The sequence below is a fragment of the Anomaloglossus baeobatrachus genome, chromosome 10 (genome assembly GCF_048569485.1).
Source record: "Anomaloglossus baeobatrachus isolate aAnoBae1 chromosome 10, aAnoBae1.hap1, whole genome shotgun sequence".
NCBI lineage: Eukaryota > Metazoa > Chordata > Amphibia > Anura > Aromobatidae > Anomaloglossus > Anomaloglossus baeobatrachus.
This window is the reverse complement of record NC_134362.1, coordinates 54,149,384-54,166,229: the sequence shown is the minus strand read 5'-3', so window position 1 is coordinate 54,166,229 and position 16,846 is coordinate 54,149,384. Positions and strand designations below refer to the sequence as shown.

Here is a 16,846-nt window from a genome sequence, read left to right as displayed (position 1 = left end):
CCCTTGAGACGCCTCATGCACTTCCTAGGGAAGATGGTAGCAACAATGGAGGCAGTCCCTTTCGCGCAGTTTCATCTGCGTCCACTACAATGGGACATTCTCCGCCAATGGGACGGGAAGTCGACGTCCCTCGACAGGAACGTCTCCCTTTCTCAGGCAGCCAAGGAATCTCTTCGGTGGTGGCTTCTTCCCACCTCATTGTCAAAAGGAAAGTCCTTTCTACCCCCATCCTGGGCGGTGGTTACGACAGACGCGAGTCTTTCAGGGTGGGGAGCAGTTTTTCTCCACCACAGGGCTCAAGGTACGTGGACTCAGCAAGAGTCCACCCTTCAGATCAATGTTCTGGAAATCAGAGCAGTGTATCTTGCCCTACAAGCCTTCCAGCAGTGGCTGGAAGGCAAGCAGATCCGAATTCAGTCGGACAACTCCACAGCGGTGGCATACATCAACCACCAAGGAGGAACACGCAGTCGGCAAGCCTTCCAGGAAGTCCGGCGGATTCTGACGTGGGTGGAAGACATGGCATCCACCATATCCGCAGTTCACATCCCAGGCGTGGAAAACTGGGAAGCAGACTTCCTCAGTCGCCAGGGTATGGACGCAGGGGAATGGTCTCTTCACCCGGACGTGTTTCAGGAGATCTGTCGCCGCTGGGGGATGCCGGACGTCGACCTAATGGCGTCCCGGCACAACAACAAGGTCCCGGCTTTCATGGCACGGTCTCGCGATCACCGAGCTCTGGCGGCGGACGCCTTAGTTCAAGATTGGTCGCAGTTCCGGCTACCTTATGTGTTCCCACCTCTGGCACTGTTGCCCAGAGTGCTGCGCAAGATCAGGTCCGACTGCCGCCGCGCCATCCTCGTCGCTCCAGACTGGCCGAGGAGGTCGTGGTACCCGGATCTGTGGCACCTCACGGTAGGCCAACTGTGGGCACTACCAGACCGACCAGACTTGTTGTCCCAAGGGCCGTTTTTCCATCGGAATTCTGCAGCCCTGAACCTGACTGTGTGGCCATTGAGTCCTGGATCCTAGCGTCTTCAGGATTATCTCAAGAGGTCATTGCCACCATGAGACAGGCTAGAAAACCATCCTCCGCCAAGATCTACCACAGAACGTGGAAGATATTCTTATCTTGGTGCTCTGCTCAGGGAGTTTCTCCCTGGCCATTTGCATTGCCTACTCTTCTTTCCTTCCTGCAATCCGGTTTGGAAAAAGGTTTGTCGCTAGGCTCCCTTAAAGGACAAGTCTCAGCGCTATCTGTATTTTTTCAGAAACGCCTAGCACGACTTCCTCAGGTACGCACGTTCCTGCAAGGGGTTTGTCATATCGTCCCTCCTTACAAGCGGCCGTTAGAGCCCTGGGATCTGAACAGGGTTCTAATTGCTCTCCAGAAGCCGCCTTTCGAGCCTATGAGGGATGTTTCCCTTTCTCGCCTTTCACAGAAAGTGGCCTTTCTAGTAGCGGTCACATCTCTTCGGAGAGTGTCCGAGCTAGCAGCGCTGTCATGCAAATCTCCCTTCCTGGTGTTTCACCAGGACAAGGTGGTTCTGCGCCCGATTCCGGAGTTTCTCCCTAAGGTGGTATCCCCCTTTCATCTCAATCAGGATATCGTCTTACCTTCTTTGTGTCCTCATTCAGTTCATCAATGTGAAAAGGATTTGCATTTGTTGGATCTGGTGAGAGCACTCAGAATCTATATTTCCCGCACGGCGCCTCTGCGCCGCTCGGATGCACTCTTTGTCCTTGTCGCTGGTCACCAATTATCTGGGTCTCCCAATTAGGAGCGACAAAGAAGAAGGGAATTTTGTTTACTTACCGTAAATTCCTTTTCTTCTAGCTCCAATTGGGAGACCCAGCACCCGCCCTGTTTTCTTAGGGATTTTTGTTTTTTCGGGTACACATGTTGTTCATGTTGAATGGTTTCAGTTCTCCGATGTTTCTTCGGATCGAATTTGTTTTTAAACCAGTTATTGGCTTTCCTCCTTCTTGCTTTTGCACTAAAACTGAGGAGCCCGTGATCCCACGGGGGGTGTATAGGCAGAAGGGGAGGGGCTTTACACTTTTAAGTGTAGTGCTTTGTGTGGCCTCCGGAGGCAGTAGCTATACACCCAATTGTCTGGGTCTCCCAATTAGAGCTAGAAGAAAAGGAATTTACGGTAAGTAAACAAAATTCCCTTCTTTCTTTTCCTACAGCTTCTATGCAGATTTTCTCTATTAAGACACTGTGTAAATTTTGTGTAGTTTAATCCTGTAGTCTCATAATTTTCAGATTTACACCCTATTTTGAGCTATGTATAAATTAAAAATAAATCTTTTATTTTTATATAGCGCTATTAATTCCACAGCGCTTTACATACATCAGGAACACTGTCCCCATTGGGGCTCACAATCTAATTTCCCTATCTGTATGTCTTTGGAGTGTGGGAGGAAACCGGAGGAAACCCCCACAAACACGGGGAGAATGTATAAACTCCTTACAGATGGTGTCCTTGGTGGGATTCGAGCCCAGGACCCCAGCGCTGCAAGGCTGCACTGCTAACCACTGAGCCACCCTGCCGCCCATATATTGGTCAGAAGGAAAGAAAATGACTTCAAACTACTCCACCTCCAGGAGTATGTGGAGGTGGCTTTATACAGCATTTGGCTAATTTTAGGGGGTCTTTTTTTGCCATGTTTACAAAAATCTGAGCAGAAAAGCCGCTATAAAAATTTTTTTGAAAGAAAAATCCAGCAGCTAGGAATACTCTTGCTTAATGTGATTGCTGATCTATGTTTCTCTTCTGTCCAAATATATTGTGTCCCTATTAAAGGCTTAAGTAGGAGTACTAGTGGTCGGACCCCAGAGATCAGGAAGTAACTCCCTATCCTATAAATAGGAGATAACCTCCATACTTGGTACATACCCCTTTAAATTGTAGCAGAGAAACATTGGTAGCTGTGTGTATTATTGATTATATTAATTGGTAGTTAATATAGTAACACCTTGATTAGTCACATCACATTGTCATGGCGTCCCCATCTAATGTTCTCTGTGACTCTAGCGTAATTTAAAGGGAACCTGTACTTCTCCTGTGCCATTTGCTAAGTGGGGCCTGAGAACAGCAAGGATAGAGGAGGCGCCAGACCTGAGAACAGCAAGGATAGAGGAGGCGCCAGACCTGAGAACAGCAAGGATAGAGGAGGCGCCAGACCTGAGAACAGCAAGGATAGAGGAGGCGCCAGACCTGAGAACAGCAAGGATAGAGGAGGCGCCAGACCTGAGAACAGCAAGGATAGAGGAGGCGCCAGACCTGAGAACAGCAAGGATAGAGGAGGCGCCAGACCTGAGAACAGCAAGGATAGAGGAGGCGCCAGACTTGAGAACAGCAAGGATAGAGGAGGCGCCAGACTTGAGAACAGCAAGGATAGAGGAGGCGCCAGACCTGAGAACAGCAAGGATAGAGGAGGCGCCAGACCTGAGAACAGCAAGGATAGAGGAGGCGCCAGACCTGAGAACAGCAAGGATAGAGGAGGCGCCAGACCTGAATAGCGACGCCCAATTGGACCGGATCATATCAGACCGTCCCGCAGGTGAGTAGGTGACAGGTTCCCTTTAAAGAGGTGGTGGCTTTAGTTTATATTGGGAAAACCTGGTGACAGGTTCCTTTTTAAAGTGACTCACAATGTACAGAACGTTTTGCTGCATCTGATGTGGATGCTGACAGAAATGTACACTTGCTGAGTGGCTAGTTCTTTGCTCAGTTTTGCTTGATAGTTATATGAAGTCTTGATCTGTTACATTTTGTTTCTAGGTTCAGCACCAGGACAGCTATACACATATCCATCCCGCCGCTGGCGCAAAAAACGGAGGTCGCACCCTCCTGAAGACCCCAGGCTTTCTTTCCCCTCTATAAAGCCAGGTAATTTTTCTTTTCAGAATACAATTTGTGACTCTGCTTTAGGCCTCCTTCACACGTCCTTGTCTCCGGTACGTGTTTGGTCCGTTTCCTCACGTGCCGGAGACATGGGCACACGTAGACCCTTTAAAATCAATGGGTCTACGCGCACGTTCATGTTTTGCAATGGACCGTGTGCTACACACGTAGACATGTCTGTTTTCTTCGGCGCTCCATTGGGAGACCCAGACGATTGGGTGTATAGCACTGCCTCCGGAGGCCACACAAAGCAATTACACTAAAAAGTGTAAGGCCCCTCCCCTTCTGGCTATACACCCCCAGTGGGATCACTGGCTCACCAGTTTTCTGCTTTGTGCGAAGGAGGTCAGACATCCACGCATAGCTCCACTGTTTAGTCAGCAGTAGCTGCTGACTATATCGGATGGAAGAAAAGAGGGCCCATATGGGGCCCCCAGCATGCTCCCTTCTTACCCCACTTGTGGTTTGTAAGGTTGAGGTACCCATTGCGGGTACGGAGGCTGGAGCCCTCATGCTGTTTTCCTTCCCCATCCCCCTGAGGGGCTCTGAGGAAGTGGGATCTTACCGGCCACCAAGCCCTGAGGCCGGGCTCCATCCACAGACCCATAGAACCTGCTGGATGTGGAGCGGGAGTGCCGTTCAGGGACAAGGCCCTGCAACTTTCAGGTACTCTGTGTCCCCGTATGGCAGGCCACGCACACCCCAGGCTTGCTGGGTGTGCTAGTGCGCCGGGGACTGTAGCGCTGTGCGCTGGGCTTATAGTCCCCGTAGATTACTGGGGGACTTTATGTGTGTGGATCGCCGCGCCGACCGCCCCTGGAGCGGCGGCGCAGCTGCGACTTGTAGTGCGCCGGGGACGCGCCGACCGCACTTTTACGGCGGCGGCGCTTCTAACTTTAGTCCCCGGTCTTCTGCGGCCTAGCTCCGCTTCGTTAACGCCCCCCACCCTGTCAATCAGGGTAGGGGAGAGACGTTGTTCAATCGGCAGCGCCGAGGGCTGGAGCACGATTTACATGCTCCAGCCCTCTCACTGAGCACAGTAGGACACAGGCTTCGCGCTTTTTCTCTGTGCACGCCCTAGGCCCGCCCCCAGGCTTGCAGCTCCCCAGGACGCCGGCAGCCATTATACACATGCAGTCTGGCTGGAGAACGGACGCAGGCTCTGGGGGACCCAGGCTAGGGGTTTCTGGCGACCACACACCCGCGCTAAGCGGGCGGTAAGCAGCACATACGTGCGGCCCCACTAGTGCCACAGTGTTATATTTTTCGCTGTACCAGATATATTTATATACTGCACTGTAAGGTCGCTTCTTGGCTGTACACCCTATATTGCTTTGAGGAGACAACAGCATGTCATCCGCAAAACGCAAGGGTGCCAAGGCACGGGCTGTATACACGGCTTGTACAGCATGTGGGGCTAATCTACCAGCAGGCTCCAACGACTCTCATTGTGTGCAATGTTCAGTCCCAGTGGCACTTCGTCAGCCAGAGCCTATTGTGGTGGTAGCCCAGGCAGAGACGCCTGTGAACCCTGCCCCGGTGACGGGGACAGAATTTGCAGTCTTTGCTGATAAAATGGCTGTGACTATGACAAAAATCCTGGAGACCTTGCAGTCCAGGCCAGTTGCTCAGACCATAGACACTGCTGCGTCTATGTTCCCCGGTCCCCCTCAGTTGGAACTAATCCGTACTTCAAGGGGGTCCCAGGCATCACAGGCTGAGGGCTCTGACTCCGATGACAGTCCCAGTCCGCCTAAGCGAGCTCGCTGGGAGAGACCCTCCACGTCATCACGCGGATCAGGGTCTCAGCGAGAAAGGTCCCTATATGATGGTTCAGAGGTGGGTGATCAGGAGTCTTGTCCTGACGCCGCACTCAATTTGGATACGCCAGATGGTGACGCCATGGTAAATGACCTTATAGCGGCCATCAATAGGCTGTTGGATATTTCTCCCCCAGCCCCTTCTGCAGAGGAGGCAGCTGCACAGCAGGAGAAATTCCATTTCCTGTATCCCAAGCGTAAATTGAGTACTTTTCTGGACCACTCTGACTTCAGAGAATCCATCCAGAAACACAATACTTATCCGGACAAGCGTTTTTCTAAACGCCTTAAGGATGCACGTTATCCTTTTCCCCCTGACGTGGTCAAACGCTGGACCCAGTGTCCAAAAGTGGACCCTCCAATATCCAGGCTTGCAGCTAGATCCATAGTTGCAGTGGAGGATGGGGCTTCACTTAAAGATGCCAATGACAGACAGATGGACCTTTGGTTGAAATCTGTCTATGAAGCTATTGGCGCGTCGTTTGCTCCAGCATTCGCGGCCGTGTGGGCGCTCCAAGCTATTTCAGCTGGTCTGGCACAGGTGGACTCTCTCATACGTCCAGCAGTGCCGCAAGTGGCGTCCCTAACTACGCAAATGTCTGCGTTTGCGACCTACGCTATCAATGCGGTACTGGACTCTACGAGCCGTACCTCAATGGCTTCTGCCAACTCTGTAGTTTTGCGCAGAGCCTTGTGGTTAAAGGAATGGAAAGCAGATTCTGCTTCTAAAAAATGTTTAACCAGCTTGCCATTATCTGGAGACAGACTGTTTGGTGAGCAATTGGCGGAAATCATTAAACAGTCCAAAGGTAAGGACTCCTCCTTACCCCAGCCCAGATCAAGCAAACCTCCACAGAGGAAGTGGCAGTCAAAGTTTCGGTCCTTTCGAGGCTCGGGCAAGCCCCAATTCTCCTCGTCCAAAGGGACTCAGAAAGAGCAAAGGAGCTCTGATTCCTGGCGGGCTCACTCACGCCCCAAGAAAGCAACCGGAGGTACCGCTTCCAAGGCGGCTGCCTCATGACTTTCGGCCGCCTCCCTCCGCATCCTCGGTCGGTGGCAGGCTCTCCCGCTTTTGCGACATTTGGCTGCCACAGGTCAAAGACCGGTGGGTAACAGACATTTTGTCTCACGGGTACAGGATAGAGTTCAGTTCTCGGCCTCCGCCTCGGTTCTTCAGAACTTCCCCACATCCCGACCGAGCAGATGCCCTTCTGCAGGCGGTGACTTCTCTAAGAGCAGATGGAGTGGTGGTCCCTGTTCCTCTTCAGGAACAAGGTCAAGGTTTTTACTCCAATCTCTTTGTGGTGCCAAAAAAGGACGGCTCATTCCGTCCTGTTCTGGACCTAAAACTGCTCAACAAGCATGTGAACGCCAGGCGGTTCCGGATGGAATCCCTCCGCTCAGTCATTGCCTCAATGTCTCAAGGAGATTTCCTAGCATCAATAGACATCAAGGATGCTTATCTCCACGTGCCGATTGCTACAGAGCACCAACGCTTTCTACGCTTCGTGATAGGAGACGACCATCTTCAGTTCGTAGCTCTGCCATTTGGTCTCGCGACAGCCCCACGGGTGTTCACCAAGATCATGGCGGCAGTGGTAGCAGTCTTGCACTCTCAGGGACACTCTGTGATCCCTTACTTGGACGATCTACTGGTCAAGGCACCCTCTCAAGAGGCATGCCAACTCAGCTTGACAGTTGCACTGGAGACTCTCCAGACGTTCGGGTGGATCATCAACTTCTCAAAGTCAAATCTGTCACCGACCCAGTCACTAACGTATCTTGGCATGGAGTTTCATACTCTCTCAGCGATAGTGAAGCTTCCGCTGGACAAGCAGCGGTCTCTACAGACTGGGGTGCAGGCTCTCCTTCAAGATCAGTCGCACTCCTTAAGACGCCTCATGCACTTCCTCGGGAAGATGGTGGCGGCAATGGAGGCGGTTCCGTTTGCGCAGTTTCATCTGCGCCCACTTCAATTAGACATTCTCCGCCAATGGGACGGGAAGTCAAAATCCCTGGACAGGAAAGTCTCCCTTTCCCAGACGGCCAAGGACTCTCTGCAGTGGTGGCTTCTTCCCACCTCATTATCACAGGGAAGATCCTTCCTACCACCGTCTTGGGCGGTGGTCACGACAGACGCGAGTCTGTCAGGGTGGGGAGCAGTTTTTCTCCACCACAGGGCTCAGGGTACGTGGACTCAGCAGGAGTCCACCCTTCAGATCAATGTTCTGGAAATCAGAGCAGTGTATCTTGCCCTACTAGCCTTCCAGCAGTGGCTGGAAGGAAGGCAGATCCGAATTCAGTCGGACAACTCCACAGCGGTGGCATACATCAACCACCAAGGGGGGACACGCAGTCGGCAAGCCTTCCAGGAAGTCCGGCGGATTCTGATGTGGGTGGAAGCCACGGCCTCCACCATATCCGCAGTTCACATCCCCGGCGTAGAAAACTGGGAAGCAGACTTCCTCAGTCGCCAGGGCATGGACGCAGGGGAATGGTCCCTTCACCCAGACGCGTTTCAGGAAATCTGTCGCCGATGGGGAAGGCCGGACGTCGACCTCATGGCGTCCCGGCACAACAACAAGGTCCCAACCTTCATGGCACGGTCTCGCGATCAAAGAGCGCTGGCGGCAGACGCCCTAGTGCAAGATTGGTCGCAGTTCCGGCTCCCTTATGTGTTTCCACCTCTGGCACTCTTGCCCAGAGTGCTACGCAAGATCAGATCCGATTGCAGCCGCGTCATACTCGTCGCTCCAGACTGGCCGAGGAGGGCGTGGTATCCGGATCTGTGGCAGCTCACGGTCGGCCAACCGTGGGCACTACCAGACCGACCAGACTTACTGTCCCAAGGGCCGTTTTTCCATCGGAATTCTGCGGCCTTGAACCTGACTGTGTGGCCATTGAGTCCTGGATCCTAGGGTCTTCAGGATTATCTCAAGGGGTCGTTGCCACCATGAGACAGGCTAGGAAGCCCACGTCCGCTAAGATCTACCACAGAACGTGGAGGATATTCTTATCCTGGTGCTCTGCTCAGGGAGTGTCTCCCTGGCCATTTGCATTGTCTACCTTTCTTTCTTTCCTGCAATCTGGGTTAGAAAAAGGTTTGTCGCTCGGCTCCCTTAAAGGTCAGGTCTCGGCGCTATCCGTCTTTTTTCAGAGGCGTTTGGCACGCCTTCCTAAGGTGCGCACGTTCCTACAGGGGGTTTGCCATATCGTACCCCCGTACAAGCGGCCGTTAGATCCATGGGATCTGAACAGGGTACTAGTTGCCCTCCAGAAGCCGCCCTTCGAGCCTCTGAGGGAGGTTTCACTTTCTAGACTATCACAGAAAGTGGTTTTTCTGGTAGCGATCACATCTCTTCGGAGAGTGTCTGAGCTGGCAGCGCTATCATGCAAGGCTCCCTTCCTGGTCTTCCACCAGGACAAGGTAGTGCTGCGCCCCATTCAGGAGTTTCTCCCGAAGGTGGTATCCTCTTTTCAGCTTAATCAGGATATCTCTTTGCCTTCGTTTTGTCCTCATGCAGTTCATCGGTATGAGAAGGATTTACATTTGTTAGATCTGGTGAGAGCACTCAGAATCTACATTTCCCGCACGGCGCCCCTGCGCCGCTCGGATGCACTCTTTGTCCTTGTCGCTGGCAAGCGCAAAGGGTCGCAGGCTTCCAAAGCCACCCTGGCTCGATGGATCAAAGAACCAATTCTTGAAGCCTACCGTTCTGCTGGGCTTCCGGTTCCATCAGGGCTGAAGGCCCATTCTACCAGAGCCGTGGGTGCGTCCTGGGCATTGCGACACCAGGCTACGGCTCAACAGGTGTGCCAGGCAGCTACCTGGTCGAGTCTGCACACTTTCACCAAACATTATCAGGTGCATACCTATGCTTCGGCGGACGCCAGCCTAGGTAGAAGAGTCCTGCAGGCGGCAGTTGCCTCCATATAGGGGAGGGCTGTCTTGCAGCTCTAACATGAGGTATTCTTTACCCACCCAGGGACAGCTTTTGGACGTCCCAATCGTCTGGGTCTCCCAATGGAGCGCCGAAGAAGAAGGGAATTTTGTTACTTACCGTAAATTCCTTTTCTTCTAGCTCCTATTGGGAGACCCAGCACCCGCCCTGTTGTCCTTCGGGATTTTTGGTTGTTTTTCGGGTACACATGTTGTTCATGTTGAACGGTTTTCAGTTCTCCGAGGTTACTTCGGAGTGAATTTGTTTAAACCAGTTATTGGCTTTCCTCCTTCTTGCTTTTGCACTAAAACTGGTGAGCCAGTGATCCCACTGGGGGTGTATAGCCAGAAGGGGAGGGGCCTTACACTTTTTAGTGTAATTGCTTTGTGTGGCCTCCGGAGGCAGTGCTATACACCCAATCGTCTGGGTCTCCCAATAGGAGCTAGAAGAAGAGGAATTTACGGTAAGTAACAAAATTCCCTTCTTTCTCCGGCATCACGGGTGTCGCATGGCCCACACTCGGACCGCACGGATGTGATCAGTGTAACACGCACCGGAGAAAACACACGTTTGTTAAAAAAAAAAAAAATTCTATGCTCCCCTTCTCCAGCACTGCAGTCTCTGCCGCTGCTGTCACCTGCTTCTCACCCCCGCTCATTATGCTCATTGAATATTCACTCCACTGCGGGCCGCAAGCAGTAGCAGCGGGGAGTCGGCAGGACTGGAGACCGTAGATCAGCACCACGGACAGCAACGCCAGGGACCGGTGAGCAGAAAGTTCCCGTTCTCCATGTGTTATCACGGAGAACACACGTTGTGCCATAAAACCGGCACATGGAGGACAATACGCACCTTTGACACGTCTGTGAAAAACGTGCGTGTTTTTCACGGACGTGTGAAGGGAGGCCTAAGGTTGGAGCCACACTTGATGTGTCGTGCAGCAATATTCAGGAAAGTCGAGTGACAAAAAAATGCCCGAAGCTTGTCTCTCACTTACTGTTACATGATTATTTTAGAGGTGTGATTTTTTTTTTTTTTTTTTTTATTGGCCAAGTCATGTGCATTGAAGTCTATGGCAAGTATGTTGTGTGCAACTTGTGACAGAAATTCCAACACATTTGAAAAGTGCAAATTTCTTTGTCGCTCCATTGGGAGACCCAGACAATTGGGTGTATAGCTTCTGCCTCCGGAGGCCACACAAAGTATTACACTTTAAAAAGTGTAACCCCTCCCCTCTGCCTATACACCCTCCTGTGGATCACGGGCTCCTCGGAGTGAATTTGTTTAAACCAGTTATTGGCTTTCCTCCTTCTTGCTTTTGCACTAAAACTGGTGAGCCAGTGATCCCACTGGGGGTGTATAGCCAGAAGGTGAGGGGCCTTACACTTTTTAGTGTAATTGCTTTGTGTGGCCTCCGGAGGCAGTGCTATACACCCAATCGTCTGGGTCTCCCAATAGGAGCTAGAAGAAAAGGAATTTACGGTAAGTAACAAAATTCCCTTCTTTCTCCGGCATCACGGGTGTCGCATGGCCCACACTCGGACCGCACGGATGTGATCAGTGTAACACGCACCGGAGAAAACACACGTTTGTTAAAAAAAAAAAAATTCTAAGCTCCCCTTCTCCAGCACTGCAGTCTCTGCCGCTGCTGTCACCTGCTTCTCACCCCCGCTCATTATGCTCATTGAATATTCACTCCACTGCGGGCCGCAAGCAGTAGCAGCGGGGAGTCGGCAGGACTGGAGACCGTAGATCAGCACCACGGACAGCAACGCCAGGGACCGGTGAGCAGAAGGTTCCCGTTCTCCATGTGTTATCACGGAGAACACACGTTGTGCCATAAAACCGGCACATGGAGGACAATACGCACCTTTGACACGTCTGTGAAAAACGTGCGTGTTTTTCACGGACGTGTGAAGGGAGGCCTAAGGTTGGAGCCACACTTGATGTGTCGTGCAGCAATATTCAGGAAAGTCGAGTGACAAAAAAATGCCCGAAGCTTGTCTCTCACTTACTGTTACATGATTATTTTAGAGGTGTGATTTTTTTTTTTTTTTTTTTATTGGCCAAGTCATGTGCATTGAAGTCTATGGCAAGTATGTTGTGTGCAACTTGTGACAGAAATTCCAACACATTTGAAAAGTGCAAATTTCTTTGTCGCTCCATTGGGAGACCCAGACAATTGGGTGTATAGCTTCTGCCTCCGGAGGCCACACAAAGTATTACACTTTAAAAAGTGTAACCCCTCCCCTCTGCCTATACACCCTCCCGTGGATCACGGGCTCCTCAGTTTTATGCTGTGTGTGGAAGGAGGCACACATCCACTCATGCATTCTCATATTAGTTATGTCGGTTGGAAGAAAAGAGGACCCCCACGGGGCCCCCGGCATGTTTCCTTCTCACCCCACTACGTCGGCGGTGTTGTTAAGGTTGAGGTACCCATTGCGGGTACAAAGGCCGGAGCCTCATGCCGTCTCCTTCACCATCCCTTAGCGGCTCTGGGAGAAGTGGGATCCTGAGCGGTCATCCATTTACTGGGACCGTGCTCCCTCCGCAGCCCCTGTGGGAATCTGCCGGACCGGAGTCTATTCAACCTCAGGCACCGGGCCCTGCAACTCTAAGGTACTCTGTGTCCCCATTGGGGACTGTGCAGGGAGCGCACCTTCTTCCCGGACGCTGCGGCAGCTGCTGAAACCCGGTGCTGGTCCCCCTAGGGTGCTGGAATAGATACGTATTTATATATATATTTCTGTTCGGTCGGGCTGTATACCCCTTTTTTGCCCATATACCCTCAGTGATCATTCTCCTAGGAGACAACAGCATGTCGTCCACAAGGAGCAAAGCTGTTAAGGCACAGGGTTTTTTTGCGGCCTGTACCTCTTGTGGGGCTATGTTACCTGCAGGTTCCACCTACCCTCACTGTGAGCAATGCTCGACCCCTGTTTCGCTTGCTCAGCCGGAGCCTCGGTCACTAGTGGGCCCCTCGGCTCATGTAGACCCCCCTGCTCCCCCTTTCCAGGCGGCAGGGACAGAGTTTGCAGTTTTTGCTGAGAAACTCTCTGAGTCACTTTCACAATCCATGGCTCAGTCTATGGACAAATGGTCTGCCAAGCTGCTAGAAGCTTTGCAGTCCAGACCGGTCCTTACACAGGCCCCGGCCCCTGTGGGATCGTCGCCTCCAGGCCCCTCTCGGTCCGCGCCGCAGCGCGCTCCCAGGTTGGGCCCTAGGTCTCACGTGGAGGACTCCTGCCCGGACCACAGTCCTAGACAGGCTAAGCGGGCTCGCTGGGAATCTTCCCCGACTTCTTCACGCTGCTCGGGTTCCCAGCTTGAGGACTCTCTGGAGGACGAGGCGGACGTCGCAGCTCAGGGCTCTGACCCTGACGTCGCCCTTAACCTTGATACACCTGAAGGGGACGCCTTAGTGAATGATCTTATCTCGTCCATCAACCAGGTGTTGGATCTCTCTCCCCCGCCTCCTCCTGTAGTGGAGTCGGCGTCTCAGCAGGAGAAACACCAGTTTCGGTTCCCCAAACATACACGTAGTGCGTTTTTCGATCACTCTAACTTCAGAGATGCTGTCCAGAAGCCCAGAGCGGTCCCGGACAAGCGCTTTACTAAGCGCCTCACTGACACGCGTTACCCCTTCCCCTCTGAAGTAGTTAAGGGTTGGGCTCAATGTCCCAAGGTGGATCCTCCAGTCCGCAGGGCCATGTGGCTGCGCGAATGGAAGGCAGACTCAGCATCCAAGAGGTTTGCCGTTTTCTGGCGACCGCTTGTTTGGCGAACGATTGGATGAGATTATTAAGGAATCCAAGGGAAAGGACTCGTCCTTACCCCAGGCCAAACCTAAGAGACCTCAGCAACGGAAAATACAATCGAGGTTTCGGTCCTTTCGTCCCTCCGCCAAGCCCCAATCCTCTTAGTCCAACAGGCCGGAGAAAGGCTAGAGGAACTCCTATGTGTGGCGGTCCAAGTCACGCCCCCAAAAGGCCGCAGGAGGCACTGCCTCCAAGGCGGCCTCCTCATGACTCTCGGCATCCCCTAGCCGCATCCTCGGTCGGTGGCAGGCTCTCCCGCTTTTCCGACGCCTGGTGGCCACATGTTCAAGACCGATGGGTGAGAGACATTCTGTCTCACGGTTACAGGATAGAGTTCAGCTCTCGTCCTGCGGCTCGTTTCTTCAGAACCTCTCCGCCCCCCGCTCAGGCCGACGCACTTTTTCAGGCAGTGGACGCTCTGAAGACAGAAGGAGTTGTGATCCCCTTTCCCCTTCAGGAACGTGGTCGCGGCTTTTACTCCAACTTGTTCGTGGTGCCAAAAAAGGACGGATCATTCCGTCCCGTTCTGGACCTCAAACTACTCAACAGACATGTGAGAACCAGACGGTTTCGGATGGAATCTCTCCGCTCGGTCATCGCCTCGATGTCACAAGGAGACTTCCTAGCATCGATCGACATCAAGGATGCTTATCTCCATGTGCCGATCGCACCCGAACATCAACGCTTCTTGCGTTTCGCCATCGGGGACGAACACCTTCAGTTCGTGGCATTGCCTTTCGGCCTGGCGACAGCCCCACGGGTTTTCACCAAAGTCATGGCATCCGTTGTGGCGGTCCTACACTCTCAGGGCCACTCGGTGATTCCCTACTTAGACGATCTCCTAGTCAGGGCCCCTTCTCGGGTGGCGTGTCAACACAGCCTTACCGTCGCTCTGGCGACTCTCCAGCAGTTCGGGTGGATCATCAACTTCCCGAAATCCAAGTTGACACCGACCCAATCACTGACTTACCTCGGGATGGAGTTTCATACACAGTCAGCGGTAGTCAGGCTACCGCGGGACAAACCGCTTTCTCTGCAGGCAGGGGTGCAATCTCTTCTTCGGAGTCAGTCACACCCCTTAAGGCGCCTCATGCACTTCCTGGGGAAGATGGTGGCAGCGATGGAGGCAGTGCCGTTCGCGCAATTCCATCTGCGGCCACTCCAATGGGACATTCTCCGCAAATGGGACAGGAGGTCGGCTTCCCTCGACAGGAACGTCTCTCTTTCCCTTGCAACCAAGACGTCTCTTCAGTGGTGGCTCCTTCCCAATTCTCTATCGCAGGGAAAATCCTTCCTACCCCCAACCTGGGCTGTGGTCACCACGGACGCGAGCCTGTCAGGGTGGGGAGCGGTTTTTCTCCACCACACGGCTCAGGGAACCTGGACTCCGATAGTCTTCCCTTCAGATCAATGTTCTGGAGATAAGGGAAGTGTATCTAGCCCTAAAGGCGTTCCATCGGTGGCTGGAGGGCAGGCAGATCCGCATCCAGTCGGACAACGCCACTGCCGTCGCATACATCAACCACCAAGGCGGCACTCGCAGTCGTCAAGCCTTCCAGGAAGTCCGGCGGATTCTGCAGTGGGTGGAAGCCACAGCCTCCACCATCTCCGCAGTTCACATCCCGGGCGTAGAAAACTGGGAAGCAGATTTTCTCAGTCGTCAGGGCATGGATGCGGGGGAATGGTCTCTACACCCAGAAGTGTTTCGAGAGATCTGTCGCCGCTGGGGAACGCCGGACGTCGATCTCATGGCGTCACGGCACAACAACAAAGTCCCGGCATTCATGGCTCGGTCTCAGGATCACAGAGCTCTGGCGGCGGACGCGTTAGTTCAGGATTGGTCGCAGTTTCGACTGCCTTATGTGTTTCCTCCTCTGGCGATGCTGCCCAGAGTGTTACGCAAGATCAGGTCCGACTGCCGTCGCGCTATTCTCGTCGCTCCAGACTGGCCGAGGCGGTCGTGGTACCCGGATCTGTGGCATCTCACGGTGGGTCAACCGTGGGCGCTTCCAGACCGCCCAGACTTGCTGTCACAAGGCCCATTTTTCCATCTGAATTCTGTGGCCCTCAACCTGACTGTGTGGCCATTGAGTCCTGGCTCCTAGCGTCTTCAGGGTTATCTCAGGATGTTATTGCCACTATGAGACAGGCCAGGAAACCAACGTCCGCCAAGATCTATTACAGGTCTTGGCAAATCTTCTTATCCTGGTGCTCTGATAAGGGTTTTCCTCCATGGCCGTTTGCCTTACCCACTTTTCTTTCATTCCTTCAATCCGGAATGGACAAGGGTTTGTCACTCGGCTCTCTCAAGGGCCAAGTATCGGCGCTCTCCGTATTTTTTTCAAAAGCGCCTAGCCAGGCTTCCGCAGGTCCGCACGTTCCTGCTGGGAGTTTGCCACATAGTCCCACCTTACAAGCGTCCGCTGGAACCCTGGGATCTTAACAGGGTGCTAACGGCTCTTCAGAAACCACCTTTCGAACCGCTGCGTGATGTCTCTTTATCACGTCTTTCGCAGAAGGTGGCCTTTCTAGTGGCAGTTATATCACTCCGGAGAGTGTCTGAGCTGGCAGCGCTGTCATGCAAAGCCCCCTTCCTGGTGTTTCACCAGGATAAGGTGGTTCTGCGTCTGGTCCCGGATTTTCTCCCTAAGGTGGTATCTCCTTTTCATCTCAATCAGGATATCGCCTTGCCTTCATTTTGCCCTAATCCAATTCACCAATGTGAAAAGGATTTGCACTCCTTAGATCTGGTGAGAGCACTCCGACTCTACGTGTCTCGCACGGCGCCCCTGCGTCGTTCAGATGCGCTCTTTGTCCTTGTCGCTGGCCAGCGTAAGGGGTCGCAGGCTTCCAAGTCAACCTTGGCTCGGTGGATCAAGGAACCGATTCTCGAAGCCTACCGTTCTTCTGGGCTTCCGCTTCCTTCAGGGCTGAAAGCCCATTCTACCAGAGCCGTGGGTGCGTCCTGGGCATTGCGGCACCGGGCTACGGCTCAGCAGGTGTGTCAGGCAGCTACCTGGTCTAGTCTGCACACTTTCACGAAACACTATCAGGTGCATACCTATGCTTCGGCAGACGCCAGTCTAGGTAGGCGAGTCCTTCAGGCGGCGGTTGCCCACCTGTAAAAGGGGGCCGTTTCGGCTCTTTTTATTGAGGTATTCTTTTACCCACCCAGGGACTGCTTTTGGACATCCCAATTGTCTGGGTCTCCCAATGGAGCGACAAAGAAAAAGGGAATTTTGTTTACTTACCGTAAATTCCTTTTCTTCTAGCTCCTATTGGGAGACCCAGCACCCGCCCCTGTGCCCTTCGGGCTGGTTGTTCTTTTGTGTACACATGTTGTTCATGTT

General features: G+C 53.1%; 1 protein-coding gene across 2 annotated transcripts in view; it reads left to right on the top strand.

Annotated features, from left to right (window-relative positions):
• Window positions 1-16,846, top strand: part of DPF2 (double PHD fingers 2) — an 89,733-nt gene that overhangs the window by 15,298 nt on the left and 57,589 nt on the right. For both annotated transcript variants that reach the window (XM_075326691.1, XM_075326689.1), the window contains exon 3: window positions 3,792-3,899. In XM_075326691.1, the coding sequence (XP_075182806.1) occupies window positions 3,792-3,899 (108 nt within the window). The remainder of the gene's footprint in view (window positions 1-3,791; window positions 3,900-16,846) is intronic.